Source organism: Pseudorca crassidens, chromosome 10 (assembly GCF_039906515.1).
Source record: "Pseudorca crassidens isolate mPseCra1 chromosome 10, mPseCra1.hap1, whole genome shotgun sequence".
NCBI classification, from domain to species: Eukaryota; Metazoa; Chordata; class Mammalia; order Artiodactyla; family Delphinidae; genus Pseudorca; species Pseudorca crassidens.
Genome location: NC_090305.1, coordinates 35543493 through 35561529, shown reverse-complemented (window position 1 = coordinate 35561529; position 18037 = coordinate 35543493). Strand labels below are relative to the sequence as shown.

General features: G+C 37.5%; 1 protein-coding gene across 3 annotated transcripts in view; it reads right to left on the bottom strand.

The window, feature by feature from the left end:
* The window catches only part of KIF6 (kinesin family member 6), a 390416-nt gene that overhangs the window by 271083 nt on the left and 101296 nt on the right, over nucleotides 1–18037 (bottom strand). For 2 of the 3 annotated variants that reach the window (XM_067753073.1, XM_067753072.1), the window contains exon 6: nucleotides 1895–2024. The exons of the other annotated variant lie outside the window; for it this stretch is intronic. In XM_067753073.1, coding sequence (XP_067609174.1) covers nucleotides 1895–2024 — 130 coding nt within the window. The remainder of the gene's footprint in view (nucleotides 1–1894; nucleotides 2025–18037) is intronic. 3 annotated transcript variants of the gene reach the window in all.

The following is an 18037-nucleotide window of genomic DNA, read 5'->3' as shown; positions in this document are numbered from 1 at the left end:
AATCAGGCTTCACACAGGAAAAAAGTGAATACATTTTTAAAGTAATGCATAACCAACATTGTTAGAATTGGACTTCTTCATGTTTCAGCTATTTATACTATTGTTAAACACTCAACAGTAAATAATAGGAAAAGACTTTTGGAACTTTGTAAGGTGACAGGACATGATAGATAAGCTTGTACAAAGGAAGCTTAAGGTCCTCAAGACTTTACAATAGTCTGAAAAGATGCAGTTGGCTAAAGTTAAGGCGTAACTTTAAAATAGCAAATGGCCAAGGTTTTTAGCTAATAGAGGTCATAGTGAACCAGGGCCAGAAGCCCTCCCTGACCCATTAAAGATGAGGGGACATAATTGTGAGGATGAGGCCTGGAGTCCTCTAGGGATGCGTCACCTCAGGAAGAAGGTCAGCAGTGAGGCAGGGACAAGCTTCCCCGTGTTTTCCAGCAGCATTAATGGATCTACCTTTTTCATATTCCATTGGTGGGCAGGACCCATCTCTAATCTGTCCTGCTCCGTTTGCTGTTTATTAAACTGTGTATGGAGGAGGATTTTTAGTGGGGCATGTTAAATTTTTCATTATTACGCTCCCTAATTCTTAATCTGCCTTTATTCCTTTCTCTTCAATTATTGTGAGAAGAGCATCACAGATGATCGCATGGACAAAATGTTGAAGCAATACACAAATGCAAAACATTGTAAACAAAAGAAGATATTCTGAAATTAAAAACTATGTACCGCTCTCTTTAAATAAAAATAATAAGTTAAGCGTCCTCAAATCCATATTATATGTGGCACCTAAGCTCAACTTATTTAAGTTAGTCTATTGAAGAGTACTGATGCAGACCTAGTAAAACAACAACAACAAAATTAAGGTCCCAACACAATAACAGATGTCAACACCATGCTTTCACTACCTGACTTTCCTTTCCATTTATCTATCTTGTATTTAAGGTGGTGCATTCCAGAGGGTGAAAATGGGGCAGAAAAGAAGTCACTTGAGGGAGACTTTCTCAGACTACTTCTCCTCCCAGCTTACTGTCCTCACCTATTGTTTGTCATCAGAGACAAGGCAGAACACAGAATCCGGGGAGTGTGGTTTAAAAAGGAAAGTGCCCGTGATCACAGTAAGCTGTTCACTTGGGGAACTGTTCCCACATCACCACCACCACTACCGAGAGCACTTAATTCCTTTCACTGCAGTGTCGCTGGATGAGACCTTTGTGACCCTCCATCTCCAATCAGTAACTGGTTGAGGTTAGGGCCCAAGACTGAGTTGGCTCCAGAATCCTGGCTCCAGAATATGGTTCCCAGGTAAAATATAGGTGCTCAGTTAGGTTTGAATGTCAGATTAACAACAAATAGTTTTTAGTATAAGTATATCCCCAATATCGCGCTGAGACATACTTATACTACATACCGTGGCAGTGTTCCTGGATCTGCCAACAATAGCTGCAAATGCATAGAGCACTTTCTATGTTCCATGCATTATTCTAAATTCTTTACAAATATTAATTCACTAAATACATGAAAATACATGGATAGGTAAACATATGCCAATACATGGATGACTGGAGGTTAGGAAGAATGAACTATGTATTTTAAGTTTCAAAACTTATGCAAAAATTCCTATAATTAAGACTTTGATGAGTTGTCACTGACTAGCTGCAAATCAATTTGTAGAAAATTTAAAAGTATAAAACTAAAAAAGACTAGATTTTTGTCCCTGCTCATTAACTAGCTGGAAGACCTTGGGAAAATCTCAATTCTCTGGATCTAGGTTTCCTTCTCCTAACATGAAATTGGGATGAAATTATTTTTAAAGTCATTGTTGCCCCTAAAATTCTATTATATCTTATAATGTGCAAAAAACAGCTTGCAGAGAAATGCTTATTACCTCTGCAATCATTCTGTTGGTGTCTCCTAAGAAAAGCAGATTCAGAGCTTCTTCCTCTGTGGTTGCCTGATGAAGAGACAAGTTTTTCAGGTGGATATTCTGATCAGGGTCCTCCAATACTGTCACTTTCCTAAGGAAATGGGAAGCAACAACACAAGGCACTTTGAGAATGAAAAGAACTTCAAGTCTTTCTTACAGGTTTCTTTTTTAAAAGCTGTATGCACGATGTCTTGAATTTATAAAATCCAATAGTACACAAGACACCAGACAGTACTGGATTAGCATCAAACACTGACATTCCCTTGACAGTACTACCAAATAGCTTTGGGGCTGAAAAGTATATTACAAGCTCCTGATTTAAAGCCATCTGTCTTGGTAATCATCAGAACCCCAAAGCAACTTAAAATACATATTCTTATTGAATTAAAAATGCAAATAGTTAACCTTCTACCTATATCAGGAAACTTGGCTATACAGTATTTTTCTATGTCATAATTCAGTTTCTTACATAGGTAATGCACAAATTTTTCTCCTTCTAATTTTTCCCTTTTGTTCAATTTCATACCATTTTCAATTTACATGACATTTCAAACTGGTTAGCTCATCAATTTAAACATGATGAAAATTGAGGCATCTGTTATCCCTCTAGGAGTTGTTCCCTTGTCTAGTTTTCTTATCAAGGTGAATTAAAAATAATCAAGAAGTCTTGTAATAAAATTTTAGTTCATAATTATTATTTTTATATCCATCAGATGTGTTTCTTGACTTTTTTTCATTTACAACATCACTTTTCCTTCCACTGAATCCTTACAGTAAGAGCCTTAGGTCTGGAATTACATTCATCTATTACAACTGCCTCAGTGGGCATTCTGGTGCCAATACCACTTCCTCCCAGGTGAATTCTAACCCTGTTTTGAGAGTTGGCTTGTCAGTACCCTCCTTAGAGTCCTCTTAGGATTTTCTGCAAATGAACACAATTTGGCTAAACTCCTCACAGTCTTGCTTCAAATGCCTACAGATTCAAGCAATAAAGTTACTAAAGAGAGTTCCCTTGCGCCTCTTGAGTTTTGCTTTCTTGATTTTCTTAAAAATTGTTGAAGAAAGGAAATCTGTAATTCACAAGTGTTGCAAGTGTACCTCCAGATATCTGCACTTGCTTACAGCATTTGGAACTGATGATAATAGATAAAGGTTGGCATCGTTTAGCACTATTTCTCCCTTCAAAGTACAACTAGCAAGTGGACATGTGTCACTTGCCTATTGACAAAAATACATTTATAAAACCTTAAAAATGAAGATTTTGCAAAGACCATAATTTTTCAGTCTTCCATTTTGTAAGGAGGTTATCTGGACTTTCATATGTAATTTGTGGGCACTTAAAATACTAACTGCAGGAAGAAAATGTAGCTCTACCAGCACCTCTGTGACCAATATGTCACTAATAATCTAGCCTGTTGCCAAGTTTTGGACTCCTTTTTGTCTCCTTCAACAATACCACCTAAGATGGAAAAAGATCTCTTCCCTAAATGAAAACAAGTATATTTTATTTATTTTCCAACAAGACTCATAAGTGAGCTTATTAAAAATGCTTGAGTTAAAAAATGCTTAGAAAACATTAAGGCATTTTTAACTGAAATAGATGAATTGTGCTCCATTTTTAGGAACCCCCTTTATTCCTTAAGCTTTGCTTCCACCCTGATCCTCTGATATGCTCGAGAAGGTTTGCCTAAATTCAATCCCTAAGGACACAGAAGTTAGAATTCTTCCTAAATCCACAGATTCTAGGTCTTAAAGGTAAAAAGAAGTTAAGTAATATTGGAAGGAAGATGAAAGCATGAAATAAGTGATGAGACAGTATATTAGAAGTGAGAAAAGAAGAGAGTTCTGTCTGTTTCAACAGGAGGAAGAAAACAAATTCTCCAACTCTGAGGCAAAGTCACCTGTGGTACATGTTGCAAGACCAAGTCTGATACAAAACCAACCTGTGCAAGTTCAGAAAAGGGAGAGGTGGGGGAGCAGGAAACAATTCAAAGACGAGGATGCTCACGCTCACTGGGCACCAAAAATATGCCAGGGACCTGCACTGTCTTCTGTAATCCAGTTGTAATCCTGGCTGCACACAGGAATAGCCTGCAGAACTTAAAGCAACACACCGGTACCAGGTGTCCTCCTAAGAGGTTCAGATTTGACTGTTCTGGGGCGTGGACTGGGTATCAGAATCTGTAAAGGTTCCAGGTGATTCTAGCGTGCAGCCAAGGTTAAGAGCCATTGACTTCATCTTTAACGACCACACAAGGTGGACACAGGGGGAGGAGGTTTCTGGTTTCTTTATCTTTACTCTCCACCCAGCTCCACCCCAAGCCCAAAGGGGAGAGTTACTCATTTTACTGGTTGGAGCTGAAGTCACTTTGGGCCATATCTACTAATAGGCAAGGTCCCTGTGAATTTTAAAAAGCTTGTCCTTCCATGGGAGGTTTCTTTTCTACTTCCCTGACCATGCAGCTGATGGGTAAACTAAGCCACCCATTAACCACAACAATAACTACAGCTCAACTGGGGATGATGGATATTCCTAAACATCCATAGGGTTTATATCGTTGCTAAATCAAAACAAAATCTAAATGATATATCATAAATAATCTCACCATTACTTCACTGAAATGAATGCAGAAAACAAGCAAGTATGGAACTCTAAAAGTGTTCATTTATTAGACAACCTAAATGGGTCACTGATTTAGGATTATATTTACAAAGAATAGTTAGAAGCATAAGGTAGAAAGCGTGAAATGTCATCAGCAGCATTCGGCTAAGCTACTTTTTTCCTTCTAAATCATTCAGAGCCTTTGATTTGCAATGGACCTACCTCAGAACTATTACACTTCTATATTTACTTCCGGGTGCTCGTCCAGCTTTGTCACTTTGATCACAATACAGTTTGCACATGCTTCCAGTTTTTCTGTATAGAACTCTCAGCCGTCTTTTGTAACCCTGTAACTCATCACCAGGCATTTCTCTGGCACTTTTCTGATACTGTTTTCCTCACTACTTTCTGATTTCTTGCCCGTGGAGGTTTTGAAAAGTAAAAAAAAAGACAGGTTGGTGTCCAGTTTACTTTGGCTTCTTTCATGGTTCTCTCTCTGCTTTGGGCACGCTTTAATAAAAAGACTCCACCTCTGGCATCTTTCTGGAAACTTCTTCAGTGCAACTGTCTCCAATCAGGGTCTCTCTTGCCAGTTCTTCTCCTCAGATTCTTTCCTGGTTTCTGCCCAATCCCTTGGGCATGAGGCTTTGGACCTTCCCTTATTGCCCTGCCTGCCCTCATTGAAAATCCCTTTTGCACTTAAGCCTCCCAACCAATTTGTCACTCCCACCCACTCTCATGCCTTTACTCAGAGAAGTGCAGTCTGAGCTGGGTACTACCTCTTGACTAGGTCGACTAATCTAGGAGTGAGAATGCTTTAAACTCTGCTGCTGGTGGAAAGCTTTTCAAAGTTGGAGGAAATAAGAATCATTAGCAAAAGTTTCTCTTCGAGTTGCTTCCTTTCCTGGCCCTTCCCCACCCCCCTGCCACTCCCCATGCCCTCAGCTCTCTAACAAATCAATAGCTATTTCCTGAATCCTCAGTCTACCACTCGATTCTGACTATAATTTTCATAGCTTGAAAGAGGGCTTTATTGGAGTTTCTTAAATAAACATCTTAATTCCAAGATGGAAATCCCCCAAACTATTTATTTGATTCCTCTTTGAAAGGGCCTGTGAATAGTTTTCTCTACAAAATGTTTCTAAAATGTTTAGATTTCAAGCAAAAAGCCACTGATAGCCTTAACTTGGACCCCTAAGTGGAAAAGTTCTGCTAAGTATACTCAGCCTACTCAATGATGGAGAAGAAGCAAGCTTTGTGTTTTCTCTGTAAACAGAGACTCTTTTCCATTTGGCTAAGTAGTTGGAATTTTCAGGCTTTCTAACTGACTGGAAGACATATAAAGAGCAATGGCCAAGCTCTTGTTCCCAATAATGGAAGCCATCAATGAAAGAACCCTCCCCACCCTACATCCCATCTCCACAACATTCCAATACCACCAACTTGCTGAACAGGGACTTTCCAGGAGTTACTACAGTGAATCTGGTCTCTCATGTTCATGTTATAGACAAATATTGCTATGGTGATTTCTGTTATTTTTTTCTACTTGCGAGTGCCCCGTGTGATGGTGCAGGCCAGGCACTGAACAACGGCACCTTGTTCAAGATGGTGCAATTCACATGAGTCTGTAGATTATGACTTATGTCTGTCAGGGGGCAGTAAAGTGACTTCCAACAAAACCAGCATATTACAACAATTTTTCAACAGGTGGCAGGGTTGCCTTTTAATAATCGCATGAAGGTACCATAAAGATGAGAGGTAGCTCAGTCTAGTTACCTTGACTTAGAAAAATATCAGTAGCAGGCAGCCCTCATGAAAATGGAAGGGTGTCCATCAGGCTCTTCTAAATAACTGAATAATCTCACATATTGTAAACAGAGCTGCACCATTCATTTCAAAAAGGGAATATTACCTAATTCATCATTTTCCAACTTCCTTTTTTCCCCCACCCCAACACATTTTCAGAAACTCTCTACAGGGTAGATTTGGGGGAAGATGTAAATTTTTACAAGTATGTAAGGGGAGCCCTTCTTCTTTAGATTGATTAAAAATCTAAAAGATTTCTTCTGTTATAAAATATAATAGTTGAAACATATCACTTAAGAAAGTTTTATGAACCTGCAATAAATTTTTGTGTTGGTCTTAACCTAGACAGAATGGGCTAACAGTAATGGATACTTTTTCTCAAGATCACTATTGAGGTATTTTGAAAACTCTTTCTAGTAACTTGAAGAAGCTATCTTTTCTTTCTTGTTTTATCTAATATTATATCTTCTTACTGATAATGAAAAACATAGCCAATCACATGACACTTTAGATTGAGTTATTTCATTTAACCCACTAAAAACACCAGGTTCTCTACTAAATATTTAAAGAAGAGATTATACCACTTATCTACAATCTCATTCAGGAGAGAGAAGCAGAGGAAATACTTCCTAACTCATTCTGTGAGGACAGCATTACCCTTATACCAAAACCAAAGACATAACGAAAAGAAAACTCTAGACTATATCTCTCATGAACATAGATGCAAAAATCCTCAGTAAAGTATTAGCAGATCAAATCCAACAATGTAGAAAAATAATTATATACCATGACCAAGTGGGATTATCTCAGGTATACAAGGCTGGTTCAACATTCAAACATCAGTCAATATAATCCATCACATCAACAGACTGAAAAAGAAAAATCACATGATCATATTAATAGATGCTGAACAAGTATCTGACAAAAACCAATACCAATTCATGATAAAAACTCTCAGTAAATTAGGAATAGAGGGGATCTTTCTCAACTTGATAAAGACTATCTACAAAAAAACCTACAGCTAATTTGAGAGCTAATGGTGAGAAACTCAAAGTTTTCTTAGTAAGATCAGATACAAGGTAAAGATATCCCCTCTCACCGCTCCTTTTCAACATTATACTGGAAGTCCTTGTTAATGCAGTAATGCAAGAAAAGAAATAAAAGGTATACAGATTGGGAAAAAAGACATAAAGATGTCTTTGTTCCCAGATGATGTGACAATCTATGCAGAAAACCTGAAAGAACTGACAAAGAACTCCTGGAACTAATAGGTGATTAGAGTAACACGGCAGGATACAAAGTTAATATACAGAAGTCAACTGCTTTTTTGTATACTAGCAATGAACAAGTGGAATTTGAAATTAAAAACACAAAACCATCTACCTTAGCACCTAAAAATGAAATATTTAGATATAAGTCTAACAAAATATGCACAATATCTATATGAGAAAACTACAAAACTCTGACGAAAGAAATCAAAGAACTAAATAAATGGTGAGATATTCCATGTTCATGGAGAAGGAGACTCAATATTGTCCAGATGTCAGTTCTTCCCAACTTGATCTATAAATACAATGCAATCCCAATCAAAATCCCAGCACATTATTTTGTGGATATTGACAAAATTATTCTAATGTTTATATGGAGAGGCAAAAGACCCACAAGAGCAAAAACAAAATTGAAGGAGAAGAACAAAGTAGGAGGACCAACACTACCCAACTTCAAGACTTACTATAAAGCCACAGCAATCAAGACAGTGTGGTATTGATGAAAGCATAGATAAATTGATCAGTGGAATGGAACACAGAGTCCAGAAATAGACTCACATAACTATAGTCAGCTGATATTTCACAAAGAAATCAAAGCGATACAATGGAGCAAAGACAGCCTCTTCAACAAATGGTTCTAGAATAACTGGACATCCACATGCAAAAAAAAATGAATCTAGACACAGACTTTGCACCACTCATAAAAATTAACTCAAAATGGATCACAGACCTAAATATAAAATGCAAAACTATAAAACTCCTAGAAGATAACATAGGAGAAAACCTAGATGGCCCTGGGTGCGGTGATGCCTTTTTGGATATGACATCAAAGCCATGATCCATGAAGGAAATAATTGATAAGCTGGACTTCATTAAAATTAATAGACAATGTCTAAAGAATTAGAAGATAAGCCACAGACTGGGAGAAAACATTTTCAGAAGACACATCTGGCAAAGGACTGTTATCCAAAATATACAAAGAACTCTTAAAGCTCAACAATAAGAAAACAAATAACCCAATTAAAAACTGGGCCAAAAACCTTAACAGATCTCAAAGAAGATATACAGATGGTAAATAAGCATAAGAAAGGATGATCCATGTCATATGTCATCAGGAAAATGGAAATTAAAACAATAATGAGCTACCCCTACACACTTATTAGAATGGCCAAAATCTGGAACATTGACAACATCAAATGCTGGGATGTGGAGCAACAAGAACTCTCATTCATTGCTGATGGGAATGCAAAAATGGTACAGTCACTACAGTTTGGTAGTTTCTCACAAAACTAAATATATCCCTCCCATATCATCTAGCATTCATGGTCCTTGATATTTACCCAAAGAGGCTGACAACTTACGTTCACACAAAAACCTACACACAGATATTTATCGAGGCTTTATTCATAACTGCCAAAAACTTGAAAGCAACCGAGATGTCCTTCAGTACGTGAATGGATAGATAAACTTTGGTACATACAGACAGTGGAATATTATTCAGTGCTAAAAAGAAATAAACTATCAAGCCGTGAAAAAACATGAAGGAGACTTAACTGCATATTACTAAGTGAAAGAAGCCAGTCTGAAAGAGCTACATACTGTATGATTCCAACTATATGACATTCTGGAAAAGACAAAACTATGGAGATAATAAAAAGATCAGTGGTCACCAAAGGTGGAGGTAGGGGTAGTGATGACTAGGCAGAACACAGAGAATTTTAAGTCAGTGAAAATACTCTGTATACTATCATGATGAATATAAGTCATTATACATTTGTCCAAACCTATGGAATGTACAACACCAAGAGTGAAACCTAGGACTTTGGGTGATTTTGATGTGTCAATGTACGTCCATTCTTTGTAACAAACGTGTCATTTTGGTGAGTGATGTTGAAAATGGGAAAGGTTATGCATGTGTGGGGGTAGGGAGTATATGGGAAACCTCTGTACCTTCCTCTCAATTCTGTTGTGAACCTAAAACTAAATACTTCATCATGAAAAAAAAAAACAACAAAACAGGCCCAAACTGAAAGCTGTAAAATATTCTTTTTTTTAAATTGAAGTATAGTTGATTTACAAGAATATAGTAGTTTTAGGTGTACAAAATAGCAATTCATTATCTTTATAGTTATACTCCATTTAAAGTTATTATAAAATATTGGCTATATTCCCTGTGCTGTACAATATATCCTTGTAGCTTATTTATTTTGTATGTAGTAGTTTGTACCTCTTAATCCTCAAAGGTGCAAAATATACTGAGCGCTTGTTGTGATGAATTCTTGTCTTGTTTTCCACATTAACTTCTTTCTTTTCAACTGGTAAATATCCTCTACTAAATATTACCATTATTATTTCTATTTTTATGTTCATTATTTATTTATTTTTTCTTATTAGTCATCCATTTTATACGCATCAGAGTATACATGTCAATCCCAGTCTCCCAATTCATCACACCACAACCCCCACCTCCCGCTGCTTTTCCCCCTTGGTGTCCACACGTTGGTTCTCTACATCTCTGTCTCAATTTCTGCTATGCAAACTGGTTCATCTGTACCATTTTCTAGGATCCACATATAGGCGTTAATACACAATATTTGTTTTTCTCTTTCTGACTTATTTCACTCTAGATGCATCCAGGTCTCTACAAATGACCCAATTTCATTTCTTTTTATGGCTGAGTAATATTCCATTGTATATATGTACCACAGCTTCTTTATCCATTCATCTGTCGATGGGCATTTAGGTTGCATCCACGACCTGGCTATTGTAAATAGTGCAGCAATTAACATTGGGGTGCATGTGTCTCTTTGAATTATGGTTTTCTCTGGGTATATGCACAGTAGTGGGATTGCTGGGTCATATGGTAATTCTATTTTTAGTTCTTTAGGGAACCTCCATACTGTTCTCCATAGTGGCTTTATCAATTTACATTCCCACCAACAGTGCAAGAGGGTTCCCTTTTCTCCACACCTTCTCCAGCATTAATTGTTTGTAGATTTTCCGACGATGGCCATTCTGACTGGTGTGAGGTGATACCTCATTGTAGTTTTGATTTGCATTTCTGTAATGATTAGTGATGTTGAGTATCCTTTCATGTGTTTGTTGGCAATCTGTATGTCTTCTTTGGAGAAATGTCTATTTAGGTCTTCTACCCGTTTTTGCATTGCGTTGTTTGTTTTTTTGATATTGAGCTGCATGAGCTGCTTGTATATTTTGGAGATTAATGCTTTGACCGATGATTCATTTGCAAATATTTTCTCCCATTCTCAGGGTTCTCTTTTCGTGTTGTTTATGGTTTCCTTTGCTGTGCAAAAGCTTTTAAGTTTCATTAGGTCCCATTTGTTTATTTTTGTTTTTATTTCCATTATTCTAGGAGGTGGATCAAAATATATCTTGCTGTGATTTATGTCAAAGAGTGTTCTTCCTATGTTTTCCTCTAAGAGTTTTACAGTGTCTGGTCTTACATTTATGTCTCTAATCCATTATGAGTTTATTTTTCTGTATGGTGTTAGGGAGTGTTCTGATTTCATTCTTTTACATGTAGCTGTCCAGCTTTCCCAGCACCACTTATTGAAGAGACTGTCTTTTCTCCATTGTATACCACTGCCTCTTTTGTCATAGATTAGTTGACCATAGGTGCATGGGTTTATCTCTGGGCTTTCTATCCTGTTCCATTGATCTATATTTCTGTTTTTGTGCCAGTACCATATTGTCTTGATTACTGTAGCTTTGTAATATAGTCTGAAGTCAGGGAGTCTGATTCCCCCTGCTCCGTTTTTTTCACTCAAGACTGCTTTGGCTATTTGGGGTTTTCTGTGTCTCCATGCAAATTTTAAGATTTTTTGTTCTACTTCTGTAAACAATGCCATTGGTAGTTTGATAGGGATTGCACTGAATCTGTAGATTGCTTTGGGTAGTATACTCCTTTTCACAATTTTGATTCTTCCAATCCAAGAACATGGTATATCTCTGCATTTGTTTGTATCATCTTTAATTTCATTCATCAGTGTCTTATAGTTTTCTGCATACAGGTCTTTTGTCTCCTTAGGTAGGTTTATTCCTAGGTATTTTATTCTTTTTGTTGCAATGGTAAATGGGAGTGGTTCCTTAATTTCTCTTTCAGATTTTTCATCATTCGTGTATAGAACTGCAAGAGATTTCTGTGCATTCATTTTGTATCCTGCAACTTTACCAAATTCATTGATTAGGTATAGTAGTTTTCTGGTGGCATTTTTAGGATTCTCTATGTATAGTATCATGTTATCTGCAAACACTGACAGTTTTACTTTTTCTTTTCCAATTTGGATTTCTTCTATTTCATGTTCTTCTCTGATTGCTGTGGCTACGGCTTCCAAAACTATGTTGAATAATAGTGGTGAGAGTGGACATCCTTGTCTTGTACCTGATCTTAGAGGAAATGCTTTCAGTTTTTCACCATTGAGAATGATGTTTGCTGTGGGTTCGTCGTATATGGCCTTTATTATGTTGAGGTAGGTCCCCTCTATGCCCACTTTCTGGAGAGTTTTTATCATAAATGGGTGTTGAATTATGTCAAAAGCTTTTTCTGCATATATTGAGATGATCATATGGTTTTTATTCTTCAATTTGTTAATATGGTGTATCACATTGATTGATTTGTGTATATTGAAGAATCCTTGCATCTCTGGGATAAATCCCACTTGATCATAGTGTATAATCCTTTTAATGTGTTGTTGGATTCTGTTTGCTAGTATTTTATTGAGGATTTTTGCCTCTATATTCATCAGTGATATTGGTCTGTAATTTTCTTTTTTTGTAGTATCTTTGTCTGGTTTTGGTATCAGGGTGATGGTGGCCTCATAGAATGAGTTTGGGAATGTTCCTTCCTCCACAATTTTTTTGGAAGAGTTTGAGAAGGATGAGTGTTAGCTCTTCTGTAAATGTTTGAGAGAATTCACCTGTGAAGCCATCTGGTCCTGGACTTTTGTTTGTTGGAAGATTTTTAATCACAGTTTCAATTTCAGTGCTTATGATTGGTCTGTTCATATTTTCTATTTCTTCCTGGTTCAGTCTTGGAAGGTTATACTTTTCTACGAATTTGTCCATTTCTTCCAGGTTGTCCATTTTATTGGCATAAAGTTGCTTGTTGTACTCTCTTAGGATGCTTTGTATTTCTGCCATGTCTGTTGTAAGTTCTCCTTTTTCATTTCTAATTTTATTGATTTGAGTCCTCTCCCTCTTTTTCTTGATGAGTCTGGCTAATGCTTTATCAATTTTGTTTATCTTCTCAAGAAACCAGCTTTTAGCTTTATTGATCTTTGCTGTTGTTTTCTTTGTTTCCATTTCATTTATTTCTCTCTGATGTTTGATTTCTTTCCTTCTACTAACTTTGGGTTTTGTTTGTTCTTCTTTCTCTAGTTTCTTTAGGTGTAACATTAGATTGTTTCTTTGAGATGTTTCTTGTTTCTTGAGGTAGGCTTGTATAGCTATAAATTTCCCTCTTAGAACTGCTTTTGCTGCATTCCATAGGTTTTTGATCATCGTGTTTTCATTGTCATTTGTTTCTAGGTAGTTTTTGATTTCCTCTTTGATTTCTTCAGTGATCTCTTGGTTATTTAGTAACGTATTGTTTAGCCTCCATGTGTTTTTTTTTACGTTTTTTCCCTGTAATTGATTTCTAATCTCATAGTGTTGTGGTTGGAAAAGATGCTTGATATGATTTCAATTTTCTTAAACTTACTGAGGCTTGATTTGTGACCCAAGATGTGATCTATCCTGGAGAATGTTTTGTGTGCACTTGCGAAGAACGTGTAATCTGCTGTTTTTGGATGGAATGTCTTATAAATATCAAATAAATCTGGCTGGTCTATTGTGTTATTAAAAGCTTGTGTTTCCTTATTACTTTTGTGTCTGGATGATCTGTCCATTTGTGTAACTGAGGTGTTAAAGTCCCCCACTATTATTGTGTTACTGTCGATTTCCTCTTTTACAGCTGTTAGCAGTTGCCCTATGTATTGAGGTGTTCCTATGTTGGGTGCATATATATTTATAATTTTTATATCTTCTTCTTGGGTTGATCCCTTGATCATTACATAGTGTCCTTCCTTATCTCTTGTAACATTCTTTATTTTAAAGTCTATTTTATCTGATATGAGTATTGCTACTCCAGTTTTCTTTTGATTTCCATTGGCATGGGATATCTTTTTCCATCCCCTCACTTTCAGCCTGTATATGTCCCTAGGTCTGAAATGGGTCTCTTGTAGACAGCATATATATGGGTCTTGTTTTTGTAGCCATTCAGTAAGCCTGTGTCTTTTGGTTGGAGCATTTAATCCATTCACGTTTAAGGTAATTATCGATATGTATGTTCCTATGACCATTTTCTTAATTGTTTGGGGTTTTTTTTGGTAGGTCCTTTTCTTCTCTTGTGTTTCCCAATTACAGAAGTTCCTTTAGCATTTGTGGTACAGCTGGTTTGATGGTGCTGAATTCTCTTAGCTTTTGCTTGTCTGTAAAGCTTTTAATTTCTCCATCAAATCTGAATGAAATCCTTGCTGGGTACAGTAATCTTGGTTGTAGGTTCTTCCCTTTCATCACTTTAAGTATGTCATGCCACTCCCTTCTGGGTTGTAGAGTTTCTGCTGAGAAATCAGCTGTTAACCTTATTGGAGTTCCCTTGTATGCTAGTTGTCATTTTTCCCTTGCTGCTTTCAATAATTTTTCTTTGTCTTTAATTTCTGTCAACTTGATTACTACGTGTATCGGCGTGTTTCTCCTTGGGTTTATCCTGTATGGTACTCGATGTGCTTCCTGGACTTGGGTGGCTATTTCCTTTCCCATGTTAGGGAAGTTTTCAACTATAATCTCTTCAAATATTTTCTCTGGTCCTTTCTCTCTCTCTTCTCCTTCTGGGACCCCTATAATGTGAATGTTGTTGCATTTAATGTTGTCCCAGAGTTCTCCTAGGCTGTCTTCATTTCTTTTCATTCTTTTTTCTTTATTTTTTTCCTCAGCAGTGAATTCTACCATTCTGTCTTCCAGGTCACTTAACCATTCTTCTGCCTCAGTTATTCTGCTAATGATTCGTTCTAGTGTAGTTTTCATTTCAGTTATTGTATTGTTCATCTCTGTTTGTTCTTTAATTCTTCTAGGTCTTTGTTAAACATTTCTTGCATCTTGTCAATCTTTGCCTCCATTCTTTTTCCAAGGTCCTGGATCATCTTCACTATCATTATTGTGAATTGTTTTTCTGGAAGATTGCCTATCTCCATTTCATTTAGTTGTTTTTCTGGGGTTTTATCTTGTTCCTTCATCTGGTACATAGCCCTCTGCCTTTTCATCTTGTCTATCTTTCTGTGAATGTGGTTTTCGTTCCACAGGCTGCAGAATTGTAGTTCTTCTTGCTTCTGCTCTCTGCCCTGCGGTGGATGAGGCTATCTAAGAGGCTTGTGGAAGTTTCCTGATGGGTGGGACTGCTGGTGGGTAGAGCTGACTGTTGCTCTGGTGGGCAGAGCTCAGTAAAACTTTAATCCGCTTGACTGCTAATGGGTGGGGCTGGGTTCCCTCCCTGTTGGTTGTTTGGCCTGAGGCAACCCAACACTGGAGCCTACCCAGGCTCTTTGGTGGGGCTAACGTCGGACTCTGGGAGGGCTCACACCAAGGAGTACTTCCCAGAAATTCTGCTGCCAGTGTCCTTGTCCCTTGGTGAGCCACAGCTTCCCCCCGCCTCTGCAGGAGACCCTCCAACACTAACAGGTAGGTCTGGTTCAGTCTCCTATGGGGTCACTGCTCCTTCCCTTGGGTCCCGATGTGCACATTACTTTGTGTGTGCCCTTCAAGACTGGAGTCTCTGTTTCCCCCAGTCCTGTTGAATTCCTGTAATCAAATCCCACTAGCCTTCAAAGTCTGATTCTCTAGGAATTCCTCCTCCCATTGCCAGACCCCCCAGGTTGGGAAGACTGACATGTGGCTCAGAACCTACACTCCAGTGGGTGGGCTTCTGTGGTATAAGTGTTCTCCAGTTTGTGAGTCATCCACCCAGCAGTTATGGGATTTGATTTTATTGTGATAGTGCCCCTCCTACCATCTCATTTTGGCTTCTCCTTTGTCTTTGGATGTGGGGTATCTTTTTTGGTGAGTTCCAGTGTCTTCCTGTTGATGATTATTCAGCATTTAGTTGTGATTCCGGTGTTCTCGAAAGAGAGAGTGAAAGCATGTCCTTCTACTCCACCATCTTGAACAAATCTCCCCATTATTATTTCTAATAATCATATTATTAGACTTGAACTCTGGTCTTTTGATTTCCCAAAGAACTTAATCAACACCCAAAGGTATTTCTACCACCTAAAGTCTGCCATTTCAGAGGTGCTGGCAACCTGTATATGATTTATTGCCTGTCTGAAAAGGCGCAAAATTGAAATGATTCATTTAATGTAATGTATCCTACATGATTCAAGGATGCCCAATGTCACTGTGGCAACATCTTCATACTTTCAAAAGGTTTCTGCTTCTTATTGTGCTTAGGCTTTCATATGCTATGAAAAGAGGTATCACCAAAAGAACTCAAGAAAGAGAACTAGGGGCTTCCCTGGTGGCGCAGTGGTTGAGAGTCCGCCTCCCGATGCAGGGACACGGGTTCATGCCCTGGTCCGGGAAGATCCCACATGCCGCGGAGCAGCTGGGCCTGTGAGCCATGGCCGCTGAGCCTGCACATCCGGAGCCTGTGCTCCGCAACCGGAGAGGCTGCAACAGTGAGAGGCCCACATACCGCAAAAAAGAAAGAAAGAAAGAAAGAGAACTGGAAGCTGCTACAGAAATGCAAAACCAAAATGAGAATTATCCATTACAGGTAAAGACAGAACCAGACTAGGCACAATTAATGTGTAGGAGAAGCAACACTTTTCTCACAGGTGGTTATATTTATTAATTTATTGGTTACTGTCATTTAATTATTTCATTAAGATTTAGCATCTATGTGAAACATACTTTCATTTATATCTTCTTTTTTCTCAAAATTATTGCCATATATGATAGAATTTTAGTTTGCTAATAAATTGATAGGATCATCTTTCTGTATTATATTAAATTAACCAAACTTCTCCCACCCCAAATCAATATCACTTTGTAACCGCCAACAGACAAATGGCTTCCAAATCTAATGTATGTAACCATGGCTTATCATTGACTTATCTATTGCCTACAGGCAACCACCATTAGCATGATTTTCCAGATGTAAACATTTAACATAAAAAACTATGCTTGTTATCTTCCCTCTAACACTAATACCCTTTGCTTCAGCCATCACATTCCTTTTGGTGCTTCAGGCTCACAAATAATGCATCGTTTAATGCAATGTCTTGTTTGGCTTAATTTCATACGGAATTACAAAGCCCATACACTAAAATTTATCTTCTTCAGTGCTACCAACTTTTTTTTTCAAAGAAAATCATTTTCCTCCCATTTTCACTAATACTTGCTTTCTAGTTCAGATTTTATAGTTTCAGTATGACAGATTATGTGCTCAAATTTTCCACATTTGGGGAAATTATAGGGATAAATAGATCTCAAGGCAATGGATTTGTAATTTTGGAAAGACACAGCACTTCCTCTGCCAAGTAAATAGCTTTATACACCTCTAAGTTCCCACTATTGCATTTTACAAGTTTATTTACTTTTGTTTATTTTCATTTTAACATAAATTTTATTATTTTTCCAAGTATAAAAGTAATACATCTTCTTGTGACAAAGTTCAAAAATTTTTAAAGTAAAATAAATTTTTAAAACAGAGTCCCATCACAAAGACAATGATAACGATATAATTCCTTAATTTTCTTATGTATATTTTGCAGATTTGTGGTAGAATTATAAATGTATACATGTTATTATATCCTTTAATATTAATGATGCTATCTTCCTTTTACTATTTTCGGATACAGGTGCAGGGAAGGAAATGGGGGATATACATGGATTTTTCCCCCAAATAACTAATTGTGGCTCACAGTGCAGGTTGCCTATATGGGATCTGATGTCCCTTTCTCCCTATTAGGCTCTGATTTTGTTCAGGGAGTTATTTTAAAATACTAGAATTTCCCTGACTCCCTTGCAACTACAGTGGCCATGTGACATAATTCTGATCAGTCATAAGTTAGTGGAAATCAATAGGTAGAGCTTCAGGGAAGACTGTTAAAGGGGCAGCCTCAGGCAGCACATGACTTTTGCCTTTTTCCTTCCAGGAATGTGGATGTGATGTGGAACATAATGCAGGCATTTTGCAGAGGACCGAAGCCACCTGCTGAGAATGCAGCCCTGGCTGCGATCTCCAGAATTCTTACCGTGTCCGGTGGTTGGGGGGAAAGGAACGGACTGTTTGATTAAGCCGCTGTAAACTGAACTGCTGTTACCCGCAGTTGGCAGTTAATTCACTAACAAAAATGTTCAATATCATTGACT